General features: G+C 40.2%; 1 protein-coding gene across 2 annotated transcripts; it reads left to right on the plus strand.

Annotated features, from left to right (window-relative positions):
- The first annotated feature begins 1,448 nt into the window (after positions 1 to 1,448).
- ciita (class II, major histocompatibility complex, transactivator) lies at positions 1,449 to 24,694 on the plus strand. Of its 2 annotated transcripts, none has more exons than XM_078269586.1 (22): positions 1,449 to 2,900; positions 10,970 to 11,032; positions 14,309 to 14,350; positions 14,468 to 14,524; positions 15,089 to 15,184; positions 15,364 to 15,429; positions 16,559 to 16,600; positions 17,361 to 17,564; positions 18,832 to 18,882; positions 19,170 to 19,283; positions 19,382 to 19,441; positions 19,549 to 19,766; positions 19,966 to 21,335; positions 21,599 to 22,135; positions 22,411 to 22,590; positions 22,716 to 22,781; positions 22,861 to 22,941; positions 23,061 to 23,144; positions 23,231 to 23,314; positions 23,475 to 23,558; positions 23,954 to 24,037; positions 24,157 to 24,694. In XM_078269586.1, the coding sequence occupies exons 1-22, from the start codon at positions 1,529 to 1,531 to the stop codon at positions 24,230 to 24,232; spliced, it is 5,031 nt and encodes a 1,676-aa protein (XP_078125712.1). In that variant the 5' UTR covers positions 1,449 to 1,528; the 3' UTR covers positions 24,233 to 24,694. The 2 variants fall into 2 exon arrangements, with proteins under 2 accessions (XP_078125712.1, XP_078125713.1); XM_078269587.1 differs by lacking the exon at positions 1,449 to 2,900 and adding an exon at positions 4,832 to 5,015.
- The last annotated feature ends 711 nt before the right edge of the window (positions 24,695 to 25,405 follow it).

A 25,405-nucleotide genomic window follows, 5' to 3' on the forward strand; every position in this document is an offset into this window, starting at 1 on the left:
GTGTGGTGCTATTTTGAGCCTGAGAACATATCCCAGAGAACGGTCGACTCGCTACACGTGTTATTAACCCCTAGGTTCATTTTGCGCCGTATTTGTCCTTTTAATATTAAAACAATATAATAAAGAGTATTTTGCCAACATATTTCACTGCTAATGATATTGGCTATTTTCACAGTGTTAGTATAAGTTTTGTAAACGCAGTTTTAGTACTGCGATGCTTGCCATCAAGTTTTATTTATGTCTGAGTGTCCTCGTGTGTACTTTGCTATACATGGCCATAGTTCCTCCAGGGTTCTGTAGAAAACACATGTGAAACTGCATCTGCATCCTGCTAACAGCCAAAACGACAGCAGCCACACAGTCAATATGTTTCTCACATCTTGGCTCTACTTTTATTTTATGATTGTGTTGGTTGCTGTCTGCTGAATTATGACTTCGAGCAATGAAATGTTTTCCTCCATGTTTGGCAATTCAGTCTATGTAGAAAAATACAATAATTGCAAAAAATACAGTCCGTTCTACAATTTTAAGGTAATAAAATATAATATTAATAACTAATAGATTATGATGCCTAAAGGATTCAATACACAGGACACCTTATACAGAGGGTACAAAAATAGGTTTCTCGCTAAATAAAATCATGTTTTTAATATGGAAGGTTATTAACAAGATATTTGCGCTGCCTTAAGAGTTCAGCAAAGCAGCAGTGTCTTCCATTGTTTTTAAATCCATTGTTCTTAACACCGAAGAGCACCAACAGTAATGGGTGTGGCTGGGGGCATTCAAGAAAGGAAGCATTGTATATATGAGGCATGGCATTTAGGTTTGCATTGTTTAAACAAACCAGTTCCAAAACAACACATTAGTTTTTCTTATGGTGAGAGGTTTGCACACTTGAGGTCATGTAGGGACTGAAGGAAAGAGCATGCTGTGTATATCAATGCTTGGTTATGTGTAAACAGTTGTATGTCTCTGATTTCAAACCAGTAAGTGTCTGTAAAGCGTAAAATCATGAAAACGGAATGGGTGAGCAGTATTAATTGGAAAATTGAACATGTATTTTCGCTATTTTTGTATTCTTTCACACAAGGAAAATGTCCCTTAATCATTGATAACAATGTCTCCTCAAACCTGATTTCTTTCAGAAAATCTTGTGTTCCTGTGCGACTTTTATTGTAGATGCTCAGTAATATGAAGTATTATCAGCAATGGATAAATGAAGTATTTATAAACAAATCTAGTATATATGTACTATGTCATGACTAGAATATAGAAGTGTATGTTATTGTTGACTGTTAAAATGAAATATAGCATTAAAGTCTCTCATATACTGTACACTCCCTCACAAAAAGCTGCACACACACTTCCCCTCAAGCCACATAAACACCTCCCTCTTTTAATGAGAACGCCTTCTGAACAAAAGCATTGTGTCCACTTAAAAAAATCAACCTAAAACTCAATCATCTCTACTAGCAGCTGTCTTTTTTTAGACAATGTCCAGGGAGGAGACGTTGTCATCGCCGTCGCCATGCCCCAGTTCGAGGAAGTTCTGGCCGGAGTGCGGCTGGCTCTGACCTGGGCCTCTCCTGCTGAGATCCGAGCTCTGCTGGAGGGTTTGGTGGCGGAGCAGATCATCTCAGAGGCCTATAGCAAGAGCTTGAGTCGCCACCAATTTACTGAGAGGATTGCACCTACAGCATGTAAACCAGGATCTGATCGGAGAAATTCTAGAGGATCTACCACCCACTGGAACGTCAACCAAGATCAACTCAGCCAAGTGAGAAACTGTGGGTCATCAGAGTCTACAGAATCTGACCACAACCAGATCACATCGGAGTCTGTGTCGCCAGTGGATGAGCATGACAGCACAAGGTCCAGGCCAAAAAATCATTCACTGCATGAATATCAAGTTATTCACCAGAATAATCTGAAACTAATTCAGGAATTGAGGGGGGTACCAGTGATGGACAAACCCTTTCTTAATCACAGGCTCTCTTTTACACCGAGAGTTTATGACTACCAATGTGGGCTCGGATTAGATGATGAAATGACAGAACTGCTGCATAGTGCAGAATTAATGCAGAAACAAGAAAGTGATAATGAAAGAATAGATGACGGGAATTTGGAATATAAGAAGGAGTGGTTAGCGAAGGTAGAGGAGGCAGCTCGAAGGATAGCAGTCCCTCTGTGGCAGCACTGGTATAGAGGACGGAAGATGTTGCTGTCCCTAGTTCCTGGAATGACTGCTCACTGTGCAACAAGTCAAACCAAAGTGACAGACATTGAAGCACACTGCCCTGTTTTAAATATGGAAGAGGAAACAGAGCTTACAATTGCTTGCAGGACATTAGATTTGTACGCTGACAACTTTAAGTGTACAGAGGCGATTGCAGACCCGAGCTTCACACTGGATACAGAAGGAGCACAAAAAGGCCTCTGTTTATCTACGTGCGACAGTGTGCCGACAACTGGATTGAACACGGATCATCTGAATATTTCTGGAGCAGGAAGAAATGCCTCACCTGTTCAAGCCTGTGTAGCTACAGACACAAACAACAACATCACAGACAGGCTGAAAGGCGATCTGGATGTCTGCTGGGTAGCTGACAGGACAACAGACACAACAGAGGCCCTGTTCTGTTTGATGAGAGGTGCACAATGTGGCACAGGTGTAGGATTGACAGAAGACATTGCACATTTATTTTCTCCCTGCACACCAACAGACACTCATGCTGACGCACAAGATCACTCGTTACACTCCAGCACAGATCACAGCATGACATTAGACAATGTAGAAAATGTTTCCAAGGCTGCTTATAGTACAAACACATGCAGCACAGAGGGCAAAACACACTTTTATGAGTATAAAGAAGATGAGGAGAGGATGGATTCACACTGGGGTAAGTTTGCACGTCATCATCATATCAAGTCCCCTTTTAAGTCTGCTGTTTTCTGTTCTTCCATCATCTCTTTAGCTCTGACTGTTCATATGTACAGAAATTGTCTGTGATAGGAATAGGAATACTGTCACTATAGCACTGAAAGAAATTACTTTTATGTCCAGGATTTCTAGGTGCTTTCCATTTTCATCCCTGCAGGATTTGGTTAAAAAAAAAAAAGGGCATGCCTTACTTCATTTTCATTTTGAGTTCTTCCCAGGCTGCAAATATTTTCCAACAATGTAGCTCAGGCTGTTTGAGGGGCAGGGGCGGAAGCAGGTAGCTCAGGCATGCTTTGGGGGACCAGTATGCAGAAAGTTTTCCAGCATGTAAGGCAGCCTATATGGCACTGCATCATGTTTCCAAAATTTTAAGGCCACACAAGAGGGTGCTTTACTGCATTTTCTTCACTGGAAGAGCACCCTAGAGGGCATCTCAATATGTTTTATCTACCATAGAGACATCCAAGAGGACACTTTTGCTGCCTTTTTTTTTTTAACACGGGAGCACCAAGGGGGTCGGTCTGCACCACCGAGTCCACCAGTGGGCTCTGCCCTAAACAGATGCACCAAAAAAGAGCTTTGTTGTTTGTCTGTTAGGAGGACAGATACTATTATTATATATTAAATATTGTATAAATATTAATGCCAATCTCACATCTCTGCTGGCTTCAATATTACACCTAGTTCGAGCTTGATAAAGACAGAGAAATTAAAGGGGGGCACAGGGTTTCAAGGTTTAAACAGTTGATATTGGGTGGAAAAGTCCTTCCTTTATCCCATTTTATTTAATGATTAAGCCGGTCTGCTTCATAGTTTAGATAAAATGGGGTAAAGGAAGGACTTTTTCACGTAATCAGTGTGTTGATTCATGTTGAACCATACAACCCTTCTACAGTCAAACAATAATAACCTGGTAGAACTCCAAGTCAGGACAGATAAATGGGTCCTCACACACACACACACACACACTCACACACACCAATATCAACTGTTTAAACCTTGAAACCCTGTGAAAAAAAGGTTTGGCAGCATTGTATAACTATGTGGGCAGACTGGTAATAATGGTATGATGGTATGTGTGTGGTAGCATTGTATCATGTGGGCAGACTGGTAATGATGGTATGATGGTATGTGTGCAGCAGCACTGCAAAGCCTAAGTGCAGTGATTGGCATTGAGAAACAGGTAGGTCAGGTACTTTCCAATTTAGAGCTAAAACTCCCAGAGTTTCCTTGTACAGACAGCTAAGGGCACCCTGATGGAGGAAAGAGTGCTCAAAAGATGAATGTTTGTGTCTGTTATGTAGCATGCACTTAATGAGCTTATATTTTTATTTCAGAAAATAAAGAGGTCCTTAGACATAGAGGGAAATAAAGGGAAGTGTAATGAGCTGACCTGGGACAGACCACCCAATAACAATAATATAGTAATGATAATAATACCAATATCCTTAGATAACTGAGACTTAATTTAAAATAAAAGTACATACACAATATTGTATAATAATAACTAAACTGTGTCAAGAATATGTAGGCTATAAAAAGGTGAATTTTGAGCAGCAGTGGAAGAAGTACTCAGATCGTTTACTGTCGTGCATTTGGGTCCAGAACTCTTTTCCTGTCTTACACTGTGGTCGACTTTTCTAAAAAGTATTGGCATCAAAATATCCTTAAAGTACAAAAGTAAAAGTATTCATTCAAAGTTTTCGCTTTGACTGTGCTCCATCACATCAAGCCTACCCACAACATGGGCTTTTAAAAAAAACCTTTTTATGAAAGCAGTTACATGAAGATCTAAACCAAAACTGGTCATTTCCAGAAACAAAATGCTGCTGCTCGTCCTCCACCGAACCGCCACAGCGTGTCTACAGTTGGTGCGCATTTAGTCGAAGTGAAAGTAAAAGCAGAGAAGCGGAGTGTATTGTTAGAGCAGGTAAGTGCGCGCCCTGACTAGAGATGCTTTAGGTCATCTAAGGATATATGCCACGTTTGATGTACACACAGCACCTGTGAGTTCATCGCACTGGGAGCACGCAGCAGGAGTTCAGTGGATCATCTAATGAGGCTGGTCCGGCAGGTAAATGTTATCCGGTTCTGATGGGGCGACGTTTTTTTTCTATAGGCACGCATGGACAATGAAAACATGTTCGTGGGGGGGTTAAGTTTTTAAAAATGCTTTTTTCTATATATATATATATATATATATATATATATATATATATATATATATATGTTATTTATTTATATATATATTTATTTATTTATATATATATATATATATATATATATATATAAATAAATTTTTGCTCATATTGTCTGCCTTTAAATAATATTAATTATACCCAAACTTGAAACTCTACTCCAACATATCCACCATGTGTAAAATAGTGGATAAGTAAATTAAATGAGAGGTCGTTGTCAGGGGAAGTTGAAGTGAAAACAGGGTATTTGGGGGGGGACTTCCAGGAAATAAAAAGAAAGTAATTTCTTTGCTTAGAATGGCATGCTTCTTTGGCAACACCAAACAAATGCATGCCAATACGCGGATACCTGGATGTGTGCAGGAGTGTGTCTCGAACTCGTAGCAGAAATTATGAATTTCACTCATTCATGAGCAACATTTAGCAACATTCAAAGCTTTTCTTTTGCTTTCTTGCAGCTTTTCTCACCCTGACTACTTAGGTAGTTGCTGTGACAGGGCATGCAACATGGTGTGCTAGTTCCTCATAGCTGAGGCAGTTTGTTTTCCTGTTATCAGATAAGTCAACCCCACTGCTATTTTCAAAATGGGCTAATAGCATGTGGCCATAGCCAGATCTTAGAATTCGTGAGGTCCCGATTTCTTTTTTCTTTTAATGGAGTCTATTTATTCCATTTCTGAACGAGCAAACTTCAAATTACGCTTACAAACACAACCCACTACACACAAACTCATTATATATAATGAAATGCATACAGAGGGACCTGTTGCCAAAATACTTTTATTAAAGCTGCATAATTTGCTACTTTATAGTATAGTAGTATGTATTTCCTCTTATGTCAGGATGACTAATTGTACTGTTTACTCCACTCCAGTTATTGGTAACCCTTTACTTGAAGGTATCGACATAATCATGACATGACACTGTCATAACTATGACATGACACTGTCATGAACGTGTCATAAACATTATAAACAAGTCATAACTGTTTATGACTTCTGTCATTAAGTGTCATTTGGTTTTTGTAATGACAAGTTGACATTGTTTGGGGTTGTCTTGATTATGACAACTTGACATTAATCAAAGTGACATTACCAGAAGTTGTCTTGGTTATGACAAGTTAACATTAAATTTGTTTGGGATGTCTTTGTAATGACAACTTGACATGAACCAGGATGACATTACCAGAATATGTCTTTGTAATGATTATTTGACATTAACCAGGATGACATTACCAGAATATGTATTTGTCATGACAACTTGACATTACATTTCTTTGGAGTGTCCTTATTAAGACAACTTGACATTAAACAGGATGACATTATGTCAAGTTGTCATGACAAAGACATCCCAAACAAAAAAAAACCTGAATGACACTTAATGTTTATGTTGTGTTGTGTTAATGATGTTAATGTTAATGTTTAAAAATGTGTTTAACACATGTTCATGACAGTGTCATGTCATAGGTATGAGAGTGTCATGTCACGATTATGTCAATACCTTCAAGTAAAGTGTTACCCATTTATTTGACACTAATAGATACTTTTTACATTGAAAACCTATGATATACACTACTTATATAGTATGCAGTATGCAGTACTATACTAATTTATTTTTTATTTGTTGTTTATTTGAATAGGGACAGATACAAAAAACATAGATAATTACACAAAGAACAATCCGATGCCTGTATCACAGTGTTTATAGCCATGGCTATTTCGCAACACTTGTCCCTAGAATGGCTTTTAACAGTTAAAATAATAAAGGAGTCAAATGTTTACATGAATACAATAAAAAGTCCAGAAACCAGTTAGCGGCAATAACAATAAGTGTAGTAAATAAACACATTCACTCAAGCTCACACAGATGCACACCTCACATACACACAGCTATACATTTCATATGGCATGATCACACTGCTGCTGCTGTATGAACCATGCTTTTGATAGTTTTTTAAAGGTGGACATTTAATCTACCCAGTAGTATACAAAGTATCTAAATTGGGCTCCACATTGAAGAACCACAACATCAAAATGTTTTTACATGTATTTGTTACTTATAAAATAATATTCTATAAAAGCATATCACTTTGGGCGCCCAGAGAGCTCAGTTGGTAGAGCAGGCGTCCATAGTAGAGGTTTACTCCTTGACGCAGAGGACCAGGGTTCGACTCCAACTTGCGGCCCTTTGCTGCATGCCATTCCCCCTTCTCTCTCTCCCCTTTCATGTCTTCAGCTGTCCTGTCAAAAATAATCATAAAACAAAATAACATATACCACTTTGAAAGGAGTCATTCTGCATAATGAGTGCTTTCACTTTTGATAACATGGTCAGTTAGGCCGGCGGTGTGGCCCGGAGTCTCGCCCGCACAGATAGCTGTCGATAGCTGCCAGTTTCAGACGTTTTCACGTCATTCAGAAGCAGAGAGACTGTGTTTTTTTTTTTTTTTTCTGAAATAATTACCGGTGACCTCATAGCTGGCTACGGCTATGTGCAACTGGTGTATTGTCTTCACAGCAGCTGGTATGTTCAGTGTAACAGGAAACTTTGATGAAGTGGTACACATTCAAGTTTTATTGATTCTCACACAGGGTTTAAAGTTAGCTGATGCAGCGGGTCTGTGTTTTGGCTGTCAGTCAGAGTTATGATGAGTTATGTTTGGTAAAGGAGTGTGTGTGTGTGTGTGTGTGTGTGTGTGTGTGTGTGTAAGTGAGCAGGGGGTGACTCCACTGGTTGCAAAGAAAAGTCCATTTCTATAGAAGTCTATGACCCTACTTCTCACTTGATTTATTACCTCAATAAACATTTTGATTTTGAAGTTTATGGTCTCAGTTGCTGCTTTCAAGTCTTCAATACAGCATGACCATTTTTAAACGGTGGTCCTATTTGTTTAAAAAATTAAAAGATAAAGCAGAGTTAATGCTTTAGGGCGTGGCTACACATCGACCTGTCAATCCTGCTTAGCAATGCATATCAGTGTCATGACCTGGCTCAAAGGTATGACAAAATGTGGAGAACACACGTTTGCTCAATTAAATCATATTTATTTGATAAACAAAGGTAAACGTGCCATCAGTTTATCAGTAATGTGTGTAGTGTATGGATGTGTCTAAGTGTAGCAACGCTAGAACGCAACAGTAACTCAACCTAAAGTCCAAACAAACCAAGCAACCTTGAGCAACCCAGGCACTCCTGTTTATGGACATGTGTGCAATCAGTTCATCCAGGTGTCAATCATCAGTCCTTATTAGCCAATCTCCAGATCCCAGCAACCAAAGGGACTTAATAGACCTTTTTCACGGCAGACATGTTGACATGTCATAGTAGGAGAAGCACAGGTGTATTCAAAACCATTAATGATGGCTGCATTCCACTTAGGAGAGGCCCTGGTATTGTGCTGGCTCACTGAAATAGCTCACTGGGACACTTGATGGAATTGAGCCATTGTTAAGGTTATCAATTTCAGCAGTGCTTTTCCTACTATGACAAGTCAAAATGTCTGCTGTGAAAAAGGTCCATAGGTATTGAGGCCTAGGAGCCATCACAATGGCACTGTGTACAACGAAATAGCCGTGAACTAGCAATATATTAATTATCGCAGAATTGCTGTATCGTGATATCATCGGTATAGTGAGCCATGCATTGTGTATTGTATCGTATTGTGAGATACCCTGTGATTCCCACCCCTAAAAACCATGAAGAATTCTAGCTAAATAGAGGCAGATATGGCAGGTCATGCCTTCACCATCCTAGGGAGAGAAAAAAAAAGGAAAATAAAGAATGTGCACACCAGACCCCTCAAATATGGGCCGTTTCCCCCAGAGGCTAAATTGTCTCAAGATTGCCAACAACCCAGCTAAATTGGGTCATCTGCAAATGCAGTGTTTTGTTGCACACACATGAATGACTAGGAGTGATTTAGTCTCACTTCCTGTTCAAGTTCCAAAGCTTATTCTATACAGTTTGATATACAAAAAAAAAACGTAATAAATATGGGTGTGTCTGAGGAGTCTCTACCTAAAAACAATCAAAGTTATATCGCAGTAGACAACCACAGGACACATTCAAATGTGCTAAGCACTGAGTCACAATGCCACCTTCACGATTTTTTCAGTATAACTCTGTTCACCATGTTAGCTTAGCCTTACTATAAGCCTGAGTTAAATTGAAAGAGAGTAAAAAAAAAAAAAAAGGGCAGGGAAATTCTTTCAACAATTTTCAGTTTGTCCAAGATGAAGCAGATAGACTGACATTACTGTGTTGCTAGTCAGGGACAGTCTCAACAATTCTACATCAAGACAAAATAGCCATCTACGTTTACCACTCACAATAAAAAGTTGTAAAGTCATAAATTCAATCAAGACTGCAATCAAACAAAGAATGTTACAGTTCATGGTCTAACACCTAAGCCACAAGTGTTTAACTGTTAAAACTATCCTGTTCTGAATCATACAGATTGACTCAGATAAAGCATTACTGATTATGACCAATGCTATCATTGTCAAAAGTTAACTTAAGAATTTTGATAAGACCTAGGATTGTTATATATGGATTTGTTGACTTTGTTTCCTAGGTGTAGGACTACAGCACATGGTTTTAAAAGTAAAGTTGCTTTCTTATAAACTTTTGATTGGATGTTACAGCACACTATGCATTTGTCAATAAAGTGGTACTAAATGCCCTTTATTATAAATTATTATATGCAGACTTTCCATTTATTTTGCTTTCATTTTGGCCACTCTCTTATTAAAGTTCCTTTATCCTAAGTGTCAGTTTTGTCATTCTCTGTCTTTTATGTCTTTGTGTAGGGACAGGCTGTACACAGTTGTGGGACTATTGTGGTTTTATATTAAGAGCAAAAAGATGCAGGAATACTTTTTTTTAATTTTTTTTTTTTTTAAATGGTAGCTCTTTCATTTGCTGCATGTCATCGGCAGCACATGAAACAACTGGTTTGCGATTCAGAGGATTACATTCGGCTCATGATTTACTTATCCTTCTTCATGTATGTTTAAGAGGACCTTAACAGCAGCATTGTGTTCACATTTTTTTTATTTAGAGCAATGAGGAAATTCTGAAACTTGCAAGATGTGCAAAGCTTAATAACACAAAAGAACAGTTGTGGCTGCAATGACACTTGCCAAGATATGCCAAAAACCTTTATCTGATGCTGTTGTCAGGATCTGTCACAAGGTAGACAAGGCTTGGACCCAGATGCAGTTTGCAGAGATTTATTAATGGACAAGCAAACACTTAATCCATAGAGCTAGGAAATCACAACAGGGGAACTCAAATACACACAAAACGCACAGAAAACATCACACGCAACAGAACGTACAATGAACTGACAAGAGACAGAGACAGAACAGGAACTAAATACACCAGGTAATGAACACTAACAAGGGACAGGTGATACAACAGGTGGAACAAATCAGGGTGGGGCAGAACAATCAAAAAAGGTGGGAAACAAACAAAGACAGGGAGTAAACTAGACAAGACAGACTACAAAATAAAACAGGAAACAGAACATAACAGAAAAACAAGACTACCACAATAAGACGGAACAAAATACCAAAACCCTGACAGCTGTCTGTGGCACGCATTAGTCAATCAGATCAATACAGGACTCAGGCAACTTCAACATAGCCTGATGCTTTTAATTCTCATGCATAAATATCTTCGTATTATGCACTATAGTAGTATATAATTCATGTATCTAATAATAATGTCACTGGTTTCTCCTTTGGTGTGTGTGTGTGTGTGTGTGTGTGTGTGTGTGTGTGTGTGTGTGTGTGTGTGTGTGTGTGTGTGTGTGTGTGTTATATATCAGGTGCCAAGATGCAGCACGTGGATCAGGACCCATTTATCTCTCCTGACTTGGGAGTTCTACCAGGTTAGTATTGTTTGAGTTTGAATTTATCATTCATATAGACTTTTCATGTATGCTGTGTTATTACTGATGTACTTCACTACCTAGACAAATATTTGCTGTATATGGACTCTTTATTATATTCATCATTTAGACAGACTGTCTGTTCGTGTTTACTGTGTTATTACTGATCCACATCACTAATTAGATTACAACTTGCACTAACTGTATATTGACTTCACTACTTCTCAGCATTTATATACCGGTAGACTATCTATTTATATATTCTGCGTTATAACTGATCCACATCACTAACTAGACCAACATTTAGTTTGTATTATGACTCTTTACTACATCTCAGCAGTGTTATAGATTGTCTATTCATGTATATTGTGTTATCACCATACCACTTGTACATAACCATTGACTTACTTGCACCTCACTTTGCGCCGGCTTTGAAATGCCTACTTAATCTGTACTTACAGTCAGGTCCATAAATATTGGGACATCGACACAATTCTAATCTTTTTGGCTCTATACACCACCACAATGGAGTTGAAATGAAACGAACAATATTGTGCTTTAACTGCAGACTTTCAGCTTTAATTTGAGGGTATTTACATCCAAATCAGGTGAACGGTGTAGGAATTACAACAGTTTGTATATGTGCCTCCCACTTTTTAAGGGACCAAAAGTAATGGGACAATTGGCTGCTCAGCTGTTCCATGGCCAGGTGTGTGTTATTCCCTCATTATCCAATTTACAAGGAGCAGATAAAAGGTCCAGAGTTCATTTCAAGTGTGCTATTTACATTTGGAATCTGTTGCTGTCAACTCTCAATATGAGATCCAAAGAGCTGTCACTATCAGTGAAGCAAGCCATCATTAGGCTGAAAAATCTAAACAAACCCATCAGAGAGATAGCAAAAACATTAGGTGTGGCCAAATCAACTGTTTGGAACATTCTTAAAAAGAAAGAACGCACCGGTGAGCTCAGCAACACCAAAAGACCCGGAAGACCACGGAAAACAACTGTGGTGGATGACCAAAGAATACTTTCCCTGGTGAAGAAAACACCCTTCACAACAGTTGGCCAGATCAAGAACACTCTCCAGGAGGTAGGTGTATGTGTGTCAAAGTCAACAATCAAGAGAAGACTTCACCAGAGTGAATACAGAGGGTTCACTACAAGATGTAAACCATTGGTGAGCCTCAAAAACAGGAAGGCCAGATTAGAGTTTGCCAAACAACATCTAAAAAAGCCTTCACATTTCTGGAACAACATCCTATGGACAGATGAGACAAAGATCAACTTGTACCAGAGTGATGGGAAGAGAAGAGTATGGAGAAGGAAAGGAACTGCTCATGATCCAAAGCATACCACCTCATCAGTGAAGTATGGTGGTGGTAGTGTCATGGCGTGGGCATGTATGGCTGCCAATGGAACTGGTTCTCTTGTATTTATTGATGATGTGACTGCTGACAAAAGCAGCAGGATGAATTCTGAAGTCAAGGCAATATTATCTACTCATATTCAGCCAAATGCTTCAGAACTCATTGGACGGCGCTTCACAGTGCAGATGGACAATGACACGAAGCATACTGCGAAAGCAACCAAAGAGTTTTTTAAGGGAAAGAAGTGGAATGTTATGCAATGGCCAAGTCAATCACCTGACCTGAATCCGATTGAGCATGCATTTCACTTGCTGAAGACAAAACTGAAGGGAAAATGCCCCAAGAACAAGCAGGAACTGAAGACAGTTGCAGTAGAGGCCTGGCAGAGCATCACCAGGGATGAAACCCAGCGTCTGGTGATGTCTATGCGTTCCAGACTTCAGGCTGGAATTGAATGCAAAGGATTTGCAACCAAGTATTAAAAAGTGAAAGTTTGATTTATGATTGTTAATCTGTCCCATTACTTTTGGTCCCTTTAAAAAGGAGGGAGGCACATATACAAACTGTTGTAATTCCTACACCGTTCACCTGATTTGGATGTAAATACCCTCAAATTAAAGCTGAAAGTCTGCAGTTAAAGCACATCTTGTTCGTTTCATTTCAACTCCATTGTGGTGGTGTATAGAGCCAAAAAGATTAGAATTGTGTCGATGTCCCAATATTTATGGACCTGACTGTATGTAGCCTATTGTATTCTGTTTTCTTGTACTATATTGAATGTGAAACTGTATGTTGTCTTGTACGCTTATGCTTTTCTTGGCCAGGTCGCCGTTGCAAATGAGAACCTGTTCTCAACGGCCTACCTGGTTAAATAAAGTTTAAATAAAATAAAAAATAAAATAAAAAATTACCTGTCTAGACTGTAGAAGGGTTGTATGGTTCAACATGAATCAACACACTGATTACATGGAAAACTCCTGCTTTTACCCCATTTTATCCAAACTATGAAGCAGACCGTGTTAATCCCAATAGCACATTAGAGCTTAGATCGGGCCCAAAAAATCAAGCCCGACCCTACCCGAGCCCGGCACAGCCCGACACATTAATTGTAATTAAGAGCCCGATTTAAACCCGACATTTTTTTAATACATGGGCCTATAACTAACGTTCTCAACAACAATTCCGAGTTGTTTGAACTACAGAAATCTGTTTAGAATTATCTTAATAAATACATGAATAAATATAGAAGCATGTAAACTGTGCTGTTTGTTTATTCAGAATGGAATGGATCGCAAATGGATCCGAATGAAGAAACGTTAAAAAAAAACCCTCTACCCTAGTTCCCTCAGCCGAATAGTGAGGGTAACAGATCAAGGCAGCAACATAATCAAAGCCCTGGAACCTCATGAGACTTTCTTGTCTCGATCACCTAATCAATACTGTCCTTCGCCACTGTCTGCATGCTGAGGCACTGGCCGACAACGCGCCAGATATAGGAGAGACCAAATCTGCTGCTAAAGGACTCGATATCTGAAACAATCTGGCCTGGTTGCGCAATTATCAAAGACAGTGCTGCAGATGGGGGAGACACGATGTAGCACAGTTTACCTCACACTCAAGTCAGTGCAGGACATATACCGAGAGCTATGGGAGAAGATGGAGAGGCATAGCTTTCTCCTCACCGAATAAGGCTAATAAAGTAATGATTAAAAAAACACAAATGCTTGGTCAAGGGCCCGGACCGGCCCGACCCGAGGATAGCGACGGAAAATAAAGGCCAGTGGGTCGGGTCGGGTCGGATCCGGTTCGGGCTCAGGCAGATCATCTAAACTCTAGCGCACATATACTGATACTGATCAAATGTTGCAAATGTTTTGTCTTATAATGTTCATTGTTTGTGTTTTAGATGATTTATCTGAATACTTAAATGAAGATTACGTTTTTGCCGGTAAGTTGCAACCAAACGTCTGCCCACATATTTATGAATTACAGTGAGCAGTATGTTATAATAACACACTTATTAATAAATCAAATGACTAACACATAAACACTTTTCCTCCCCTAGACCCAGATGCGCTCTTTGACAGTCCATTGCTGAACTGTGAGGAAATCAGCACCTGCAGTAAGGAGCTCTTCTTTTGTTATTTTGCAGCTGCTGACACATAACAGGCAATACGGAAGAGTAAATGAGGAAGAAAAAGGTCTAAAACTTTAAAACAAACATGTTTATACACAGTGCACAGTGGCTGAAAAATGTGTACAGACACACTGAAACATATAGATGGAAAAATTACTTGAATTAGTTTTTTACAATGTGTTATATATTAGTTCATGCATACTCCATATAACATACAAAACATAAAATGTTTCTAGAAAAGAAAAAGATATATCTGAAGTGAATATTTGGAAAAATGTTTGCAGTGGTGTCTGTGAGGGCACCAAACAGCAAAGATGTAAAGCCAATGACAAAAAAACAACAACCGAGGGTTAAGAATTAATCTCATCGGTGATATTTCAAGTAACAGTTGCCCTAGGTTTTACCCTGTCTACCACTTACATTTTCGAATCTCAGAGATGTTTGGCATGCTTCACTGCCCTGAAATGCATGGCAATCACAACCATGTCTGGTTACCGCGTCAGTTAACTGCTTCACTGACTCTTTTACTTCCTTTTTCACACACTTCAGGTGATCTTCCCATGGCAACAGAGCTGCTCTTCCTAGACAGCCAGCAGCAGGGGCAGAAGAACAAAATAACAAATAACAGGAGAAAAAGAACCAGAGGTACGTAGATAACCAGCTGCTAACTAGAATCTATACTGCAGCTCAGCATCTGCTCAGTTGTGTGACACTGTCCTTTGCACCCCATTGTCATATGAAACTTAATTTTAAGATTACAGCCACAACGTTCTGCAAGCCTGAACTAAAGGCAAGTTTACATGTTCTATATTTCTCCTCTCCAGCTCCCCAATCACAACGGTGCACTGATGAGAACACACCATCTAGGCCAAAAAGGCAAAGAGCAGCAGGTGACCTACCCAGACTGGCTGTTTGGTTTCTGTCTGTTAACTATTTAAGACCTGGCTTCAACTGTAGGACACTGTGAAATATATATATAACCTGCACAGTGTCATGTCCACCCACTAGCCCACCTGTGGCTAATGTTTTATCATTCTGCAAACCATGCTGATTTGTTTTTAAAGTCACTACGTGTTTGGTGACTGTTTAACGTGTTCATATTTTTGTTACACAGCCAATGTTCCCGGGTCTGGTGGACCCACCACATTATTAGGCTTTTAAATCAATACAGCCATAACAATTTATGTAAAAATACTTAACAGATGTTTACGTTAGCTCAATTACCAATGATATATACATCATTTATGGTTCATATTTTCCATTTACCCCTGTGAGATCACATTTATGATCAATAGATCATTTTTGGGTTTTATTGTGATAAAACAAGGAAATTCAATTATAAAATAGGTTAAAAAAAAAATAGAAACAAGATTTTTGATCATTATTGGTGCTTATATTGGTTCTAACTTAATCAGAACAGGTGAAAGTGCTTGAAATGTAACAATTTTGTAACTTTGTGTGGGAATAGCAGGTGCAGAAAGACAACATTCCCGCACACAGACACCTACGCTCAGACACGCACACATACAGACGCACAGACACACACAGAGGCGCACAGACACATAGACACACACAGACACACACACACACACACACACACACACACACACACACACACACACACACACACACAGCAGTCCCAGTTAGTAGGAGGACACAGTTAAGTTTCATAGCACCTACAATTACAATTACCACAATTACAGTTATTACACTCGGGTCCAGTAGACCCTAACACCTCATATGTAATAGTTATGTGTAGGGGGGAGTGTACCGTGTGCAGTCAATGAAAATAACTTATTTTTCATGTTCTTCACAGAAAATGAGCCAAGGCCAGTGAGTTTGAATTAGAAGAAATAATAAATAGCATCATTTTTCTTTTAGCAAACATTAAAAACGGGTCCCACAGACCCAAACACCCTACAAGGGTTAAGGCAGCCATTGGGTTTCACTCATATCAGTTTTTCAAAGTTATGTTATTGCTATGAGATGATACAGTGCAGATTTTTTCAACTCTTGCAGGACGATCAAAAACCAAAGTGGTTGAGCCAACTGTCACTCAAGGTAAGTTTCTAATGTTTCTGCTCTAAAATGATTGCAATCTGTAGAGGAACGGTTTCTTTTTTTTTTTTATACATTTAAAGAGGCAATAAGAAAAATGTGTCTCGAATGTGAAAATTTGCAGTAATTCAAGTTACTGTCATTAAACGAATGAGAAAGGTTTGATCAGTATTGCTGCAGATATATCAATCAATGACATACTAAATATCAGCTACCACTGCACAGTAAAAAGCTAATGTAATAGGTTGCATGCAGCTGTAACGTTAAAGAAAATGTTTTAAACACCCGAGCACTATACACATGAGACTTATATATAGAAATGACATTTTACAGACAAACCATGTGAGGCTAGAGTAGGAACATTAGACGCATGGGTTAAAGGGGATGTTGGGTGGCTATGCATGACTTGGTTCATTCATGGCATTGGAATGCACATCATGTAACAGGAAGCTTCATTTTGAAGTCATCAGATAAGAGGTCACACTAATGAACCAAAAGATGAACTCCTACCTTACCCAACTTCCTTCAGATCAGTTTGGTGCTTTTTGAATGTCCGATTTTGTTCTCAGTGTCATGAAACCTCTTCTCATTCCAGATGAGTTGTTACTTGCTGTTGTAAGTCCAAGTGCAATTCGTTTTGTTATTCACTTGGAAGCTCAACTATCAATTTGTTTTCTTGTCAACCCTTGTTTCTGATACGCTCGAGGTTAACACAACCTGTTGGCAGGGACAGATAAGGATGTTGTCTCTGCTTCTTTCGCAGGCACTGACACAGGATCAGAGAGGAGTTTAGCAGAGTCGGTGGGTCTCTCCCCCACTCAACAAATCCTTCATATCCATCCCTCCATTCAGTTTATCACCATCCCAGACTCTCCAGCGTATCAGGTGGTTCAGACACTGAGGCTCTCTCCTCCAGTTATTGGACTTCCACTCCCCAACACACCTGCTACACCTAGGTTCATATTAGGTGAGTTAAGCATTTACATACATACATACAATGTTGATTGTGTAGAGGAACTAAAGACTCAGATGATGCAGTTTTATTTGCCCTGAAAACTGGGTCATCAAGCTTCTTTTAAGACGTGTAGCCTAAATAGAGCTGTAATTAGCAACCACAGACCTATACCAAACATTCTGTTTGAATGAAACAAGTTGTCCACCAGCAACTTTTCATATTCGTCTTAGTCTCGCTTTGCCAGACCTTCCTCCACAGCGCCGCGAAGGAGGGTCTGGCTAGTCCACACAGCATTCCGGGATGGGAGTAAAATGTGCTCTGGTTTATTGGCATTTCTTTAAACCAATCACAATCCTCAAGGGCGGTCGCAGGTACGGTGCCGCTGCAAAATAGCCTCGGAAAGGAACTTGTTATGGTGGAACGTGTGTACATTCAAAAGTTGTTTTAGTCGTGCGAGAGAAAACTTAGATTGGACAGATAGTCTAGCTAGCTGTCTGGATTTACCCTGCAGAGATCTGAGGAGCAGTTAACCATAGTCCTCAGAAATCAACTGGAGTTTAGAATGCCAACACAGAGAAAGCGGAAGGTAAAGAAAAGAGGTGCATCTGGCGGAATTTCTGGCAGCACCGGAGCAATCCTGGAAGTGGAACGTCGTGGATATATACTGTATTCGTCTAGATGCTTTTTTTGACAAAATTGTAGTCCTTGGCTTATTGAATATTATGCTGCATTTGGGTCGATTAACTATGTAACGAGATAGACTGAAACTACTTTGTTTCTGTCAGGAATTATGTATCTGGTGGCATGCAGTCTCCCAGGCCTCAATTATTGGTCATCTTTGGTTTAAAGCCCCCAGGCTTTCCCCCAGAAGGAGTGGAACATTTCTGGATTTGGCGACTGCTATTAAAAAAAAAGGACACTGACAAATATGCACGCCAATCCATTTAACATGCAACAGACTAGATAGAATAAACTTCCCAGAGGATTTGGCATGTGTTGTAAATCTAATTCCATATCCTGAACTCCCTATCTATGTCTGTGTTTTCATTTTCAAATGTTCTTTTACAATATGTTTCTGACTATTTAATTTGGGTTTTATTCTGTTAAATGTGTTAAATTCCTCTTTTAATACTTCAATTATTCTGTGCACTTTGTAAAGCACTTTGTGTATGAAATGTGTTAAACATATTACCTTGCCTTGCCTTGCCCGCTCATGCGTGTCTGTTTATTGCACATACTGAATCAACAGAACATACTCTTACCCCTATTTCTAATATAGTTCCTGCTGCTTCACCACACTTCCAACGCCAAATGCCACCCTTCTCCCCGAGTGAGTAAAATATTCTTTAAACTGGGATGTGTGTGTGTGTGTGTGTGTGTGTGTGTGTGTGTGTGTGTGTGTGTGTGTGTGTGTGTGTGTGTGTGTGTGTGTGTGTGTGTCTGCCAGTCTCTACTTCATGTGCATGAATGCAAAGATTTTATTTAGTGGTATGTAGAGTATAGCATTCAGATTACAGTTTTAGCACTGCCTTTTAAGCAACAACATGGAAAGCATTCTCTGCCAACTGTTGTATGTGTGAATGTAGTCTCTTAATTGTTCTTCTCTTGTGTTTGTAGTGGGCGGTGCAGTAGCGCCAGTCCAAATGAGTTCCTCCCCACCAGGATCTCTGTCAGACACCGCTAGCAAAGCCATGTCTCACCCTTGTGCCTCACCCCTCTCCCCCAGCAACGGTGAGTACCAGTATCTGTCTGATTTCTTTCTCCTTGTGTGTAAATCACCTTGTAGCGTTATTGCCACGTTACAAATATCTTGACGTGTTGCATTTCAGAAATGTCTACATGTAAGGAATCCCCTCTTCCTCCGTCTCCCACGGTCCTTGATATTCCACGTAAGTTAGCAAATGCTTTTATTATATATGTAAAATAAACTGTGAAAGTACAAATCATGTTTCGTGAAGTAGCAGGGTTGGAACTCAGCTGTGGGGGTTTTTTTCAGCGGTTGTAAAGGACTACATTCAGCATGCCAAAGCACACATGACTCAAACCTGCCAGGATATGGGGTCAGACCTTAGCCTGACTTCTCATTATGTGAATGTGCAACTGAGCCAGAGAGAGATTCTTCGCTCTGGAAAAAACACAAACAAAGACCTGGACAAGGAGCTGGTCATCATGGGAGATACAGATCGTCAAAAAAGCTTGTTGGGGCAGAGTCATGTAAGAGTTTCCCTTTAGTTCAATTTAAACATATATAAACGGTTATGATCGAGTGCTTTTTTTTAACACAGCCAAATCCAATAATATGATGTATGAATATTTTGATTTGTTTATATCACAAGGGAAAGAGGTCAAACACATTGTTGAAATTACTTGCTGAAACTCACTGGTAACTATATGTTGGTCTTTTTCCACTCAGATCTTTGAAGGCTCAAATGGCGACAAACCCAGACGCTACATAATGCTACTTGGCAATGCTGGCATGGGAAAAACCACCCTGATCAGGAAACTGTGTCTTGACTGGTCCAGAGACTGCATCCCACAGTTTGACTTTGTCTTCTCTTTAGACGGCAAAGCACTCTCTTTAACAGAGCCGACCAATAGCCTTCAGACCCTCCTATTAAACCTTTCCTCCTTTGCTCCTACCTGCATGGACCCCGACGCAGTGTACGCTCAAATCCTTGCAGCCACTAAGCGTGTGCTCATCATTTTTGATGGGTTTGGCGAGTTACGGGACTATGAAATTCTTCTCCAGACTCTAGAAAAAGACTTGATATCTTCATTGCAGAAAGACAGTAAAGCACAGACCTACACAGTAAGACAGTTATACTCTGCCATCCTTCAGAGGGTCCTCCTTCCAGGCTGCACTCTTCTGCTCTCCACACGACCAAGAGGCACTGCCAGCCAGCTACTCCGGCGGACGGACAGCCTTTTGGAGGTTTGTGGCTTCACCCCCACAGACATAGAGATATATTTGTCCCAGTACTTCACTGACCCTGGCCTCAGAGCATCTGCTTTGGACCGCTTAAAAAACTGCAGCTATCTACATCTCCTCTGCTGGAACCCTGGACTGTGTCGGTTGGTCTGCTTGGTTTTAGAACAATGCAACGGTTTAGAGGTCCTACCGAGAACCTTAACCGGGCTCTGCCATCAAGTGCTTCGTCTGAAAATGGAAAAGGACAGAAGGAGCACACACTCGCAGGCTGAAGCTCAATCAGAAATATCTGTGCAATCAGAAGAAAAAACCCAGACACAAATCTCTAGTAGGTCTCAAGTTACGAGGGGTAACAAAAACACCCCGACGAAGTCCAGAGCACAGGTTCGCACTCGCTCTCGCAGCCAAAGAGCGAGGGGGTCAAAAAAACAGGAGAAAGAGGAAGATGACATTGATGGAGAGGAGATGCAGAGTGTTGTCGGGGAAGTAGATAGAACAGAGGAGAGAGAGTTGCTGTCCCAGCTGAGTTCTTTGGCCTGGGATGGGGTCAAAGCAAACTCCTCCATCCTCCCCACAGGACGGACTGTATCTGCCAAACTTAAGGCGTTCGGCCACAGGACAGGGCTCTTCTTCTCTTACCATCTGAGGACGAGGCAGGTTGTCTCAAGTGGCGAGAGAGAGGGAGGAGGAAGAGAGGACAGAGAAGAAATGGGAGCAGGAGAGGATGGAGAAAAGGGCGGAAACAAGGGGAAGACGGACACTGAAAACGCCGATGCCAGTGATGACCACATCCTGTTGTGGGCCAACCCTTTTCTTCAGAGTTACCTGGCAGGGCTCCATTTGGCTCTGTCAAGGTAAATGTTTCTTGATTCATCAGAAAAACATAGTCTTTGATTAGGATTATAGAGATAAAAACAGATTAAATGAGAAGTGATTGTTTGATGAATTAGTGAATTGACCGTGTTAGGCTTTTACTCGTTCATAGTATCTTCTTCTTCTTCTTGATTGAAAATGAAAGAGCATATCCCTTTCCACTCCCAGCCTTTTTCCTCTTTTACTTTCAGTTCCCCACTCTCTCTGTATTTCCCTGACTCTTTATTACTTCCTGTTTACCCAGGACTGTAACAGACCGTGCTTTCATCCAGACCCTCCCTTTCCAGTCAGGCCAGAAGGGACGTCGGCGACCACAAAGGGAAGAGCTCGAGCTCACTCCGCGATTTGCCGTTGGGCTTCTTTTCCACAACAGGACAGAGCTGCAGAGGCTTCACTCATACACAGAGACAGCTTTCAGAGATATGGTGGCCGCCAAGCAGGCTTTAGTAAGAAAACACCTTGAGGGTCTTTCCCATGGTGACCTGAACCCCGCCCAGGTTCTGGAGGCATGTCACTATGTTTATGAGGTTAGTTCCACACATGGTGATGGTGGCAGAAACAGTGGCAGCACGCAATTAGTCGATCACCTGGCAGCAAATCTCCCAGAAGTCCTGACATTTCATGGAGTTCCACTCAAGCCATCGGACATGTTCCCAGTGCAGAACATACTTGAAAGGGGTGGAACTAAAGGTAGACGGTTCTGTTTGGATCTGGAGGATTCTGGGATACAGATTTCGGGTCTCAGATCTCTGGCAGGGCTCAACAACATCAACACATACAGGTAAATGTTCCAATTCACAGCTCAAAAAGCTGCTTGGTATTGATTGGGGTTGTTCCCCAAACATTGATTGTCCAATCTTAGCTTAGCAACCCTAATAAGGGCAGGTCTGTCAAGCTTTGGATTTTTTCCACAATCCAGTACAGTAGCACTTAACTAACTACATTATAATACTTATATAATTCAAATAGAGCTTTGCATTTTTTGGCAATGTATTCCTTAATCACTGTCTGATGATATTCTATTGATACCAATGTCAACCATTGGGTATCTTCTAGGGCATGCATTGCTGATGTCATCACCTTATGGGAGCAGTTAGAGCAGAGTGGCGAAGAAGGGCTCCTACAAGGGATGGTGTCCAAATTCAAGATCCACCCTCTGAAGGCCACACAGGTGTGTCACATAGAGCACTTGGCAAAGCTGGTGAACATACATACGTGCAAGAAGCTGTCGGACAGGTAAATCACCCCACACACACGCACACACACGCACGCACACACACACACCAAACACACACTCACTTCGCAATACAAACTATGAGTTTGGCTACTGATGTGTGTGTTGTGTGTACTTGTAATTCCAGCCAATCAGATTCCATTCTGGCCGAGGGAGTACCAGCTGTCAAAGAGCTACACAGGCTGGAGCTTGCGTGAGTAGACATTTGAAATTGTAATTCATAATGACAATGACAATGACAATGACAATGACGACATTATCTTTCTTTGTAGACTTGGTCCAGGGAAAGGTCCCCTGGTTCTTTCTAAGCTGTGGGAGCTCCTGCCAGGTCTACATAACCTACAGCACTTAGAGTAAATATACACACCTTTACTTCAAGTTCTCTCTCAGTGCAGGTATCCCTCTGTCTTTATGTGTTTGTTTCTAGTGTCTGACAATCTCTCTCTCAATCTCTCTCTCTCTCCTCCTTCAGTCTAGAGAACAGTAAGATAGGGGACAAAGGGGCAGAGAAATTGGCTGATGCTTTAGTCTCACTTGGTTCCCTGGAGATACTCAAGTAAGTACATGTTCCTTTCTCATGTCTCATCTTATGTGCAGTGTGTGTGTTGAACTAAGTGTTTACCCTCTCCTTCTGGTTTCTAGTCTGTCACAGAATTGTATAGGAGACCAGGGGGTGACAAAACTGGCAACCACGTTGAGGGCCCTGCCCAAACTGCACTGTTTAAGGTATATAATACACACACACACACACACACACACACACACACACACACACACACACACACACACACAGAGACATATAACTACACAACAACACCCACAGTGGCACATACTATAGAGACCCACATAATTTCACTTCCCTCTTTTTCTCACTTTTTTTTTACAGTCTCTACAGTAACGTGATTTCTGATGAAGGGGCGGAGAGTTTAGCAGATGTCCTGCCACACATGGCTTCGCTCACTAACCTGGAGTAAGACCATACATTTCACAAATTTTCCTTAGACATTCATGATTTCTGTGTGTATGTATACCTCTTCGTTTATCTAATTAATGAGAAAATCTACTATGATATCCGTGTTTTGGACTGAATGTAATGTTCATCAAACCTTGTACAGACTGGTTAAAATGAATACAAACACACACACACACACACACACACACACACACACACATCAAAGGAGGAACCAGTGACATTATTAGATACAAGTTAGATACTAGTAAATGTTGATCAGCTGATCTGTTGGTCTGTAGTCAGTATATGTTAATACAATGTGTTTTACATGGATTTGTCACTATCAGTAGACACAGTAGTACACATTGAAGTTGTTAAATTAATTAAAGTGTAATCTGTTTTCTGTTTGACAGTGTGAAGTACAACAAGCTAACAGATGTTGGAGCTCAGAGCCTGGGAGCCAGTCTGAAAAACTGTAAAAAAATGAAGACCTTGAGGTAAGAAGACCTGTGTTTGTGATCATTGTTGCTTCATAAAACACAACCAAAAACTAAAGTATTGTTATCTAATTTCCTTCCAACATAATAATATTTCTTTCCATCACATCCTATCATAGGATGTGGAACCAGTGTATTCCATACGGAGTGTTTGAGAGACTTCAGCAGCACGACAACCGGATCCTTTTGCAGTAGAATGATATGAAACCTCAAGGCTATGCACTTTTTTTTATCATGCATCTCAGGCATACATGTTTACACTACACAATCCATTTTCTAAAGCATGTTTGTTAAAGAGAGAGAGAGAGAGAGAGAGAGAGAGAGAGAGAGAGAGAGAGAGAGAGAGACGGAACTTTAACAGAAAATGCAAAATTATTTGCTGCTTTATTCAACAGTTCATTTTTATCAGGTTCTTTCAAAGATTCTACTCAGTGACACACAGTAATACTTCATCCTTCAGCGTTACACAGTACTGCATATGTATACTGTATGGGTTAGTGCTAATGGTAAAATTGAAGAAGCACATTTGCACTACTTGTTACTTGTCTTTATGCAATTTTATAGATTTGTTGTATTTCGTATGCGTTTTTTCTTGCTATATGAAGAGTGTTTTTGTTTTCTCTCTTTCTATGACTGTACATTATACATTGCCTAACACTTACCTGGCACTTTCAAAAAAAAAATGTTTCATTTGTCAGGTACATTATTTTCTGTCATTTGACATGTTCACTGAGTTCATTAGCAACTTCTTTTCTCCTCCTTCCTAACAGGTTTCTGTTCTCTATTTTGATGCAAACTGACGTTTAGAGTGTTATTGTGTCTGAAACTGCATAGTTGATCACATTACTTTATTTGCATTAAGCTATTTATTTCCACCAAAATGTTAGTCATAGGCAGACTTTCCCCAGTTGTGATATCATGGAAAAATAAGTGTGGGAAAGTGAACTTCACTGACAACATGAATACTTGGTTATCACTTTGTGACCTTAAGATGTCTCTTGTGATTTATATTACCCTTTAATGGGGTTGGAGACTGCAGTTCTAAGAAGAAAGTATGTGTTACATTCTGGGTGGTGTGGAGTTTGAAAGGCATAGACATCTACCAGACAGGGAGGCTGTTGAGTAGCATTATGGGAAATGAAGGATCCAGTGTTTGGGGGGGGGGGGGCTTGACCCATATTTGAGATTAAAATCCAATCCAACTTTATAAAGCACATTTAAAACAACCAGGTTGACCAAAGTGCTGGACATTGACATGATTTAGGACAGATTATAAACACACGAGTAACAAAACGAACATTTAAAATAAGTAACAAACTGTAACATGAAAATGCAGAATACAACTCTCAAGCAGGTTTAAAGGCCAAT

The sequence above is a fragment of the Sander vitreus genome, chromosome 15, assembly GCF_031162955.1.
Source record: "Sander vitreus isolate 19-12246 chromosome 15, sanVit1, whole genome shotgun sequence".
NCBI classification, from domain to species: Eukaryota; Metazoa; Chordata; class Actinopteri; order Perciformes; family Percidae; genus Sander; species Sander vitreus.

What these genes read in the sequence shown, in the direction of transcription:
- ciita (XM_078269586.1), top strand. Translation starts at nt 1,529, where the DNA reads ATGCCCCAGTTCGAGGAAGTTCTGGCCGGAGTGCGGCTGGCTCTGACC. An exon ending in AAAAAGGCAAAGAGCAGCAG is followed by an intron (nt 15,430 to 16,558) that starts GTGACCTACCCA and finishes CAACTCTTGCAG; the next exon opens with GACGATCAAAAACCAAAGTG. An exon ending in CTACACAGGCTGGAGCTTGC is followed by an intron (nt 22,782 to 22,860) that starts GTGAGTAGACAT and finishes CTTTCTTTGTAG; the next exon opens with ACTTGGTCCAGGGAAAGGTC.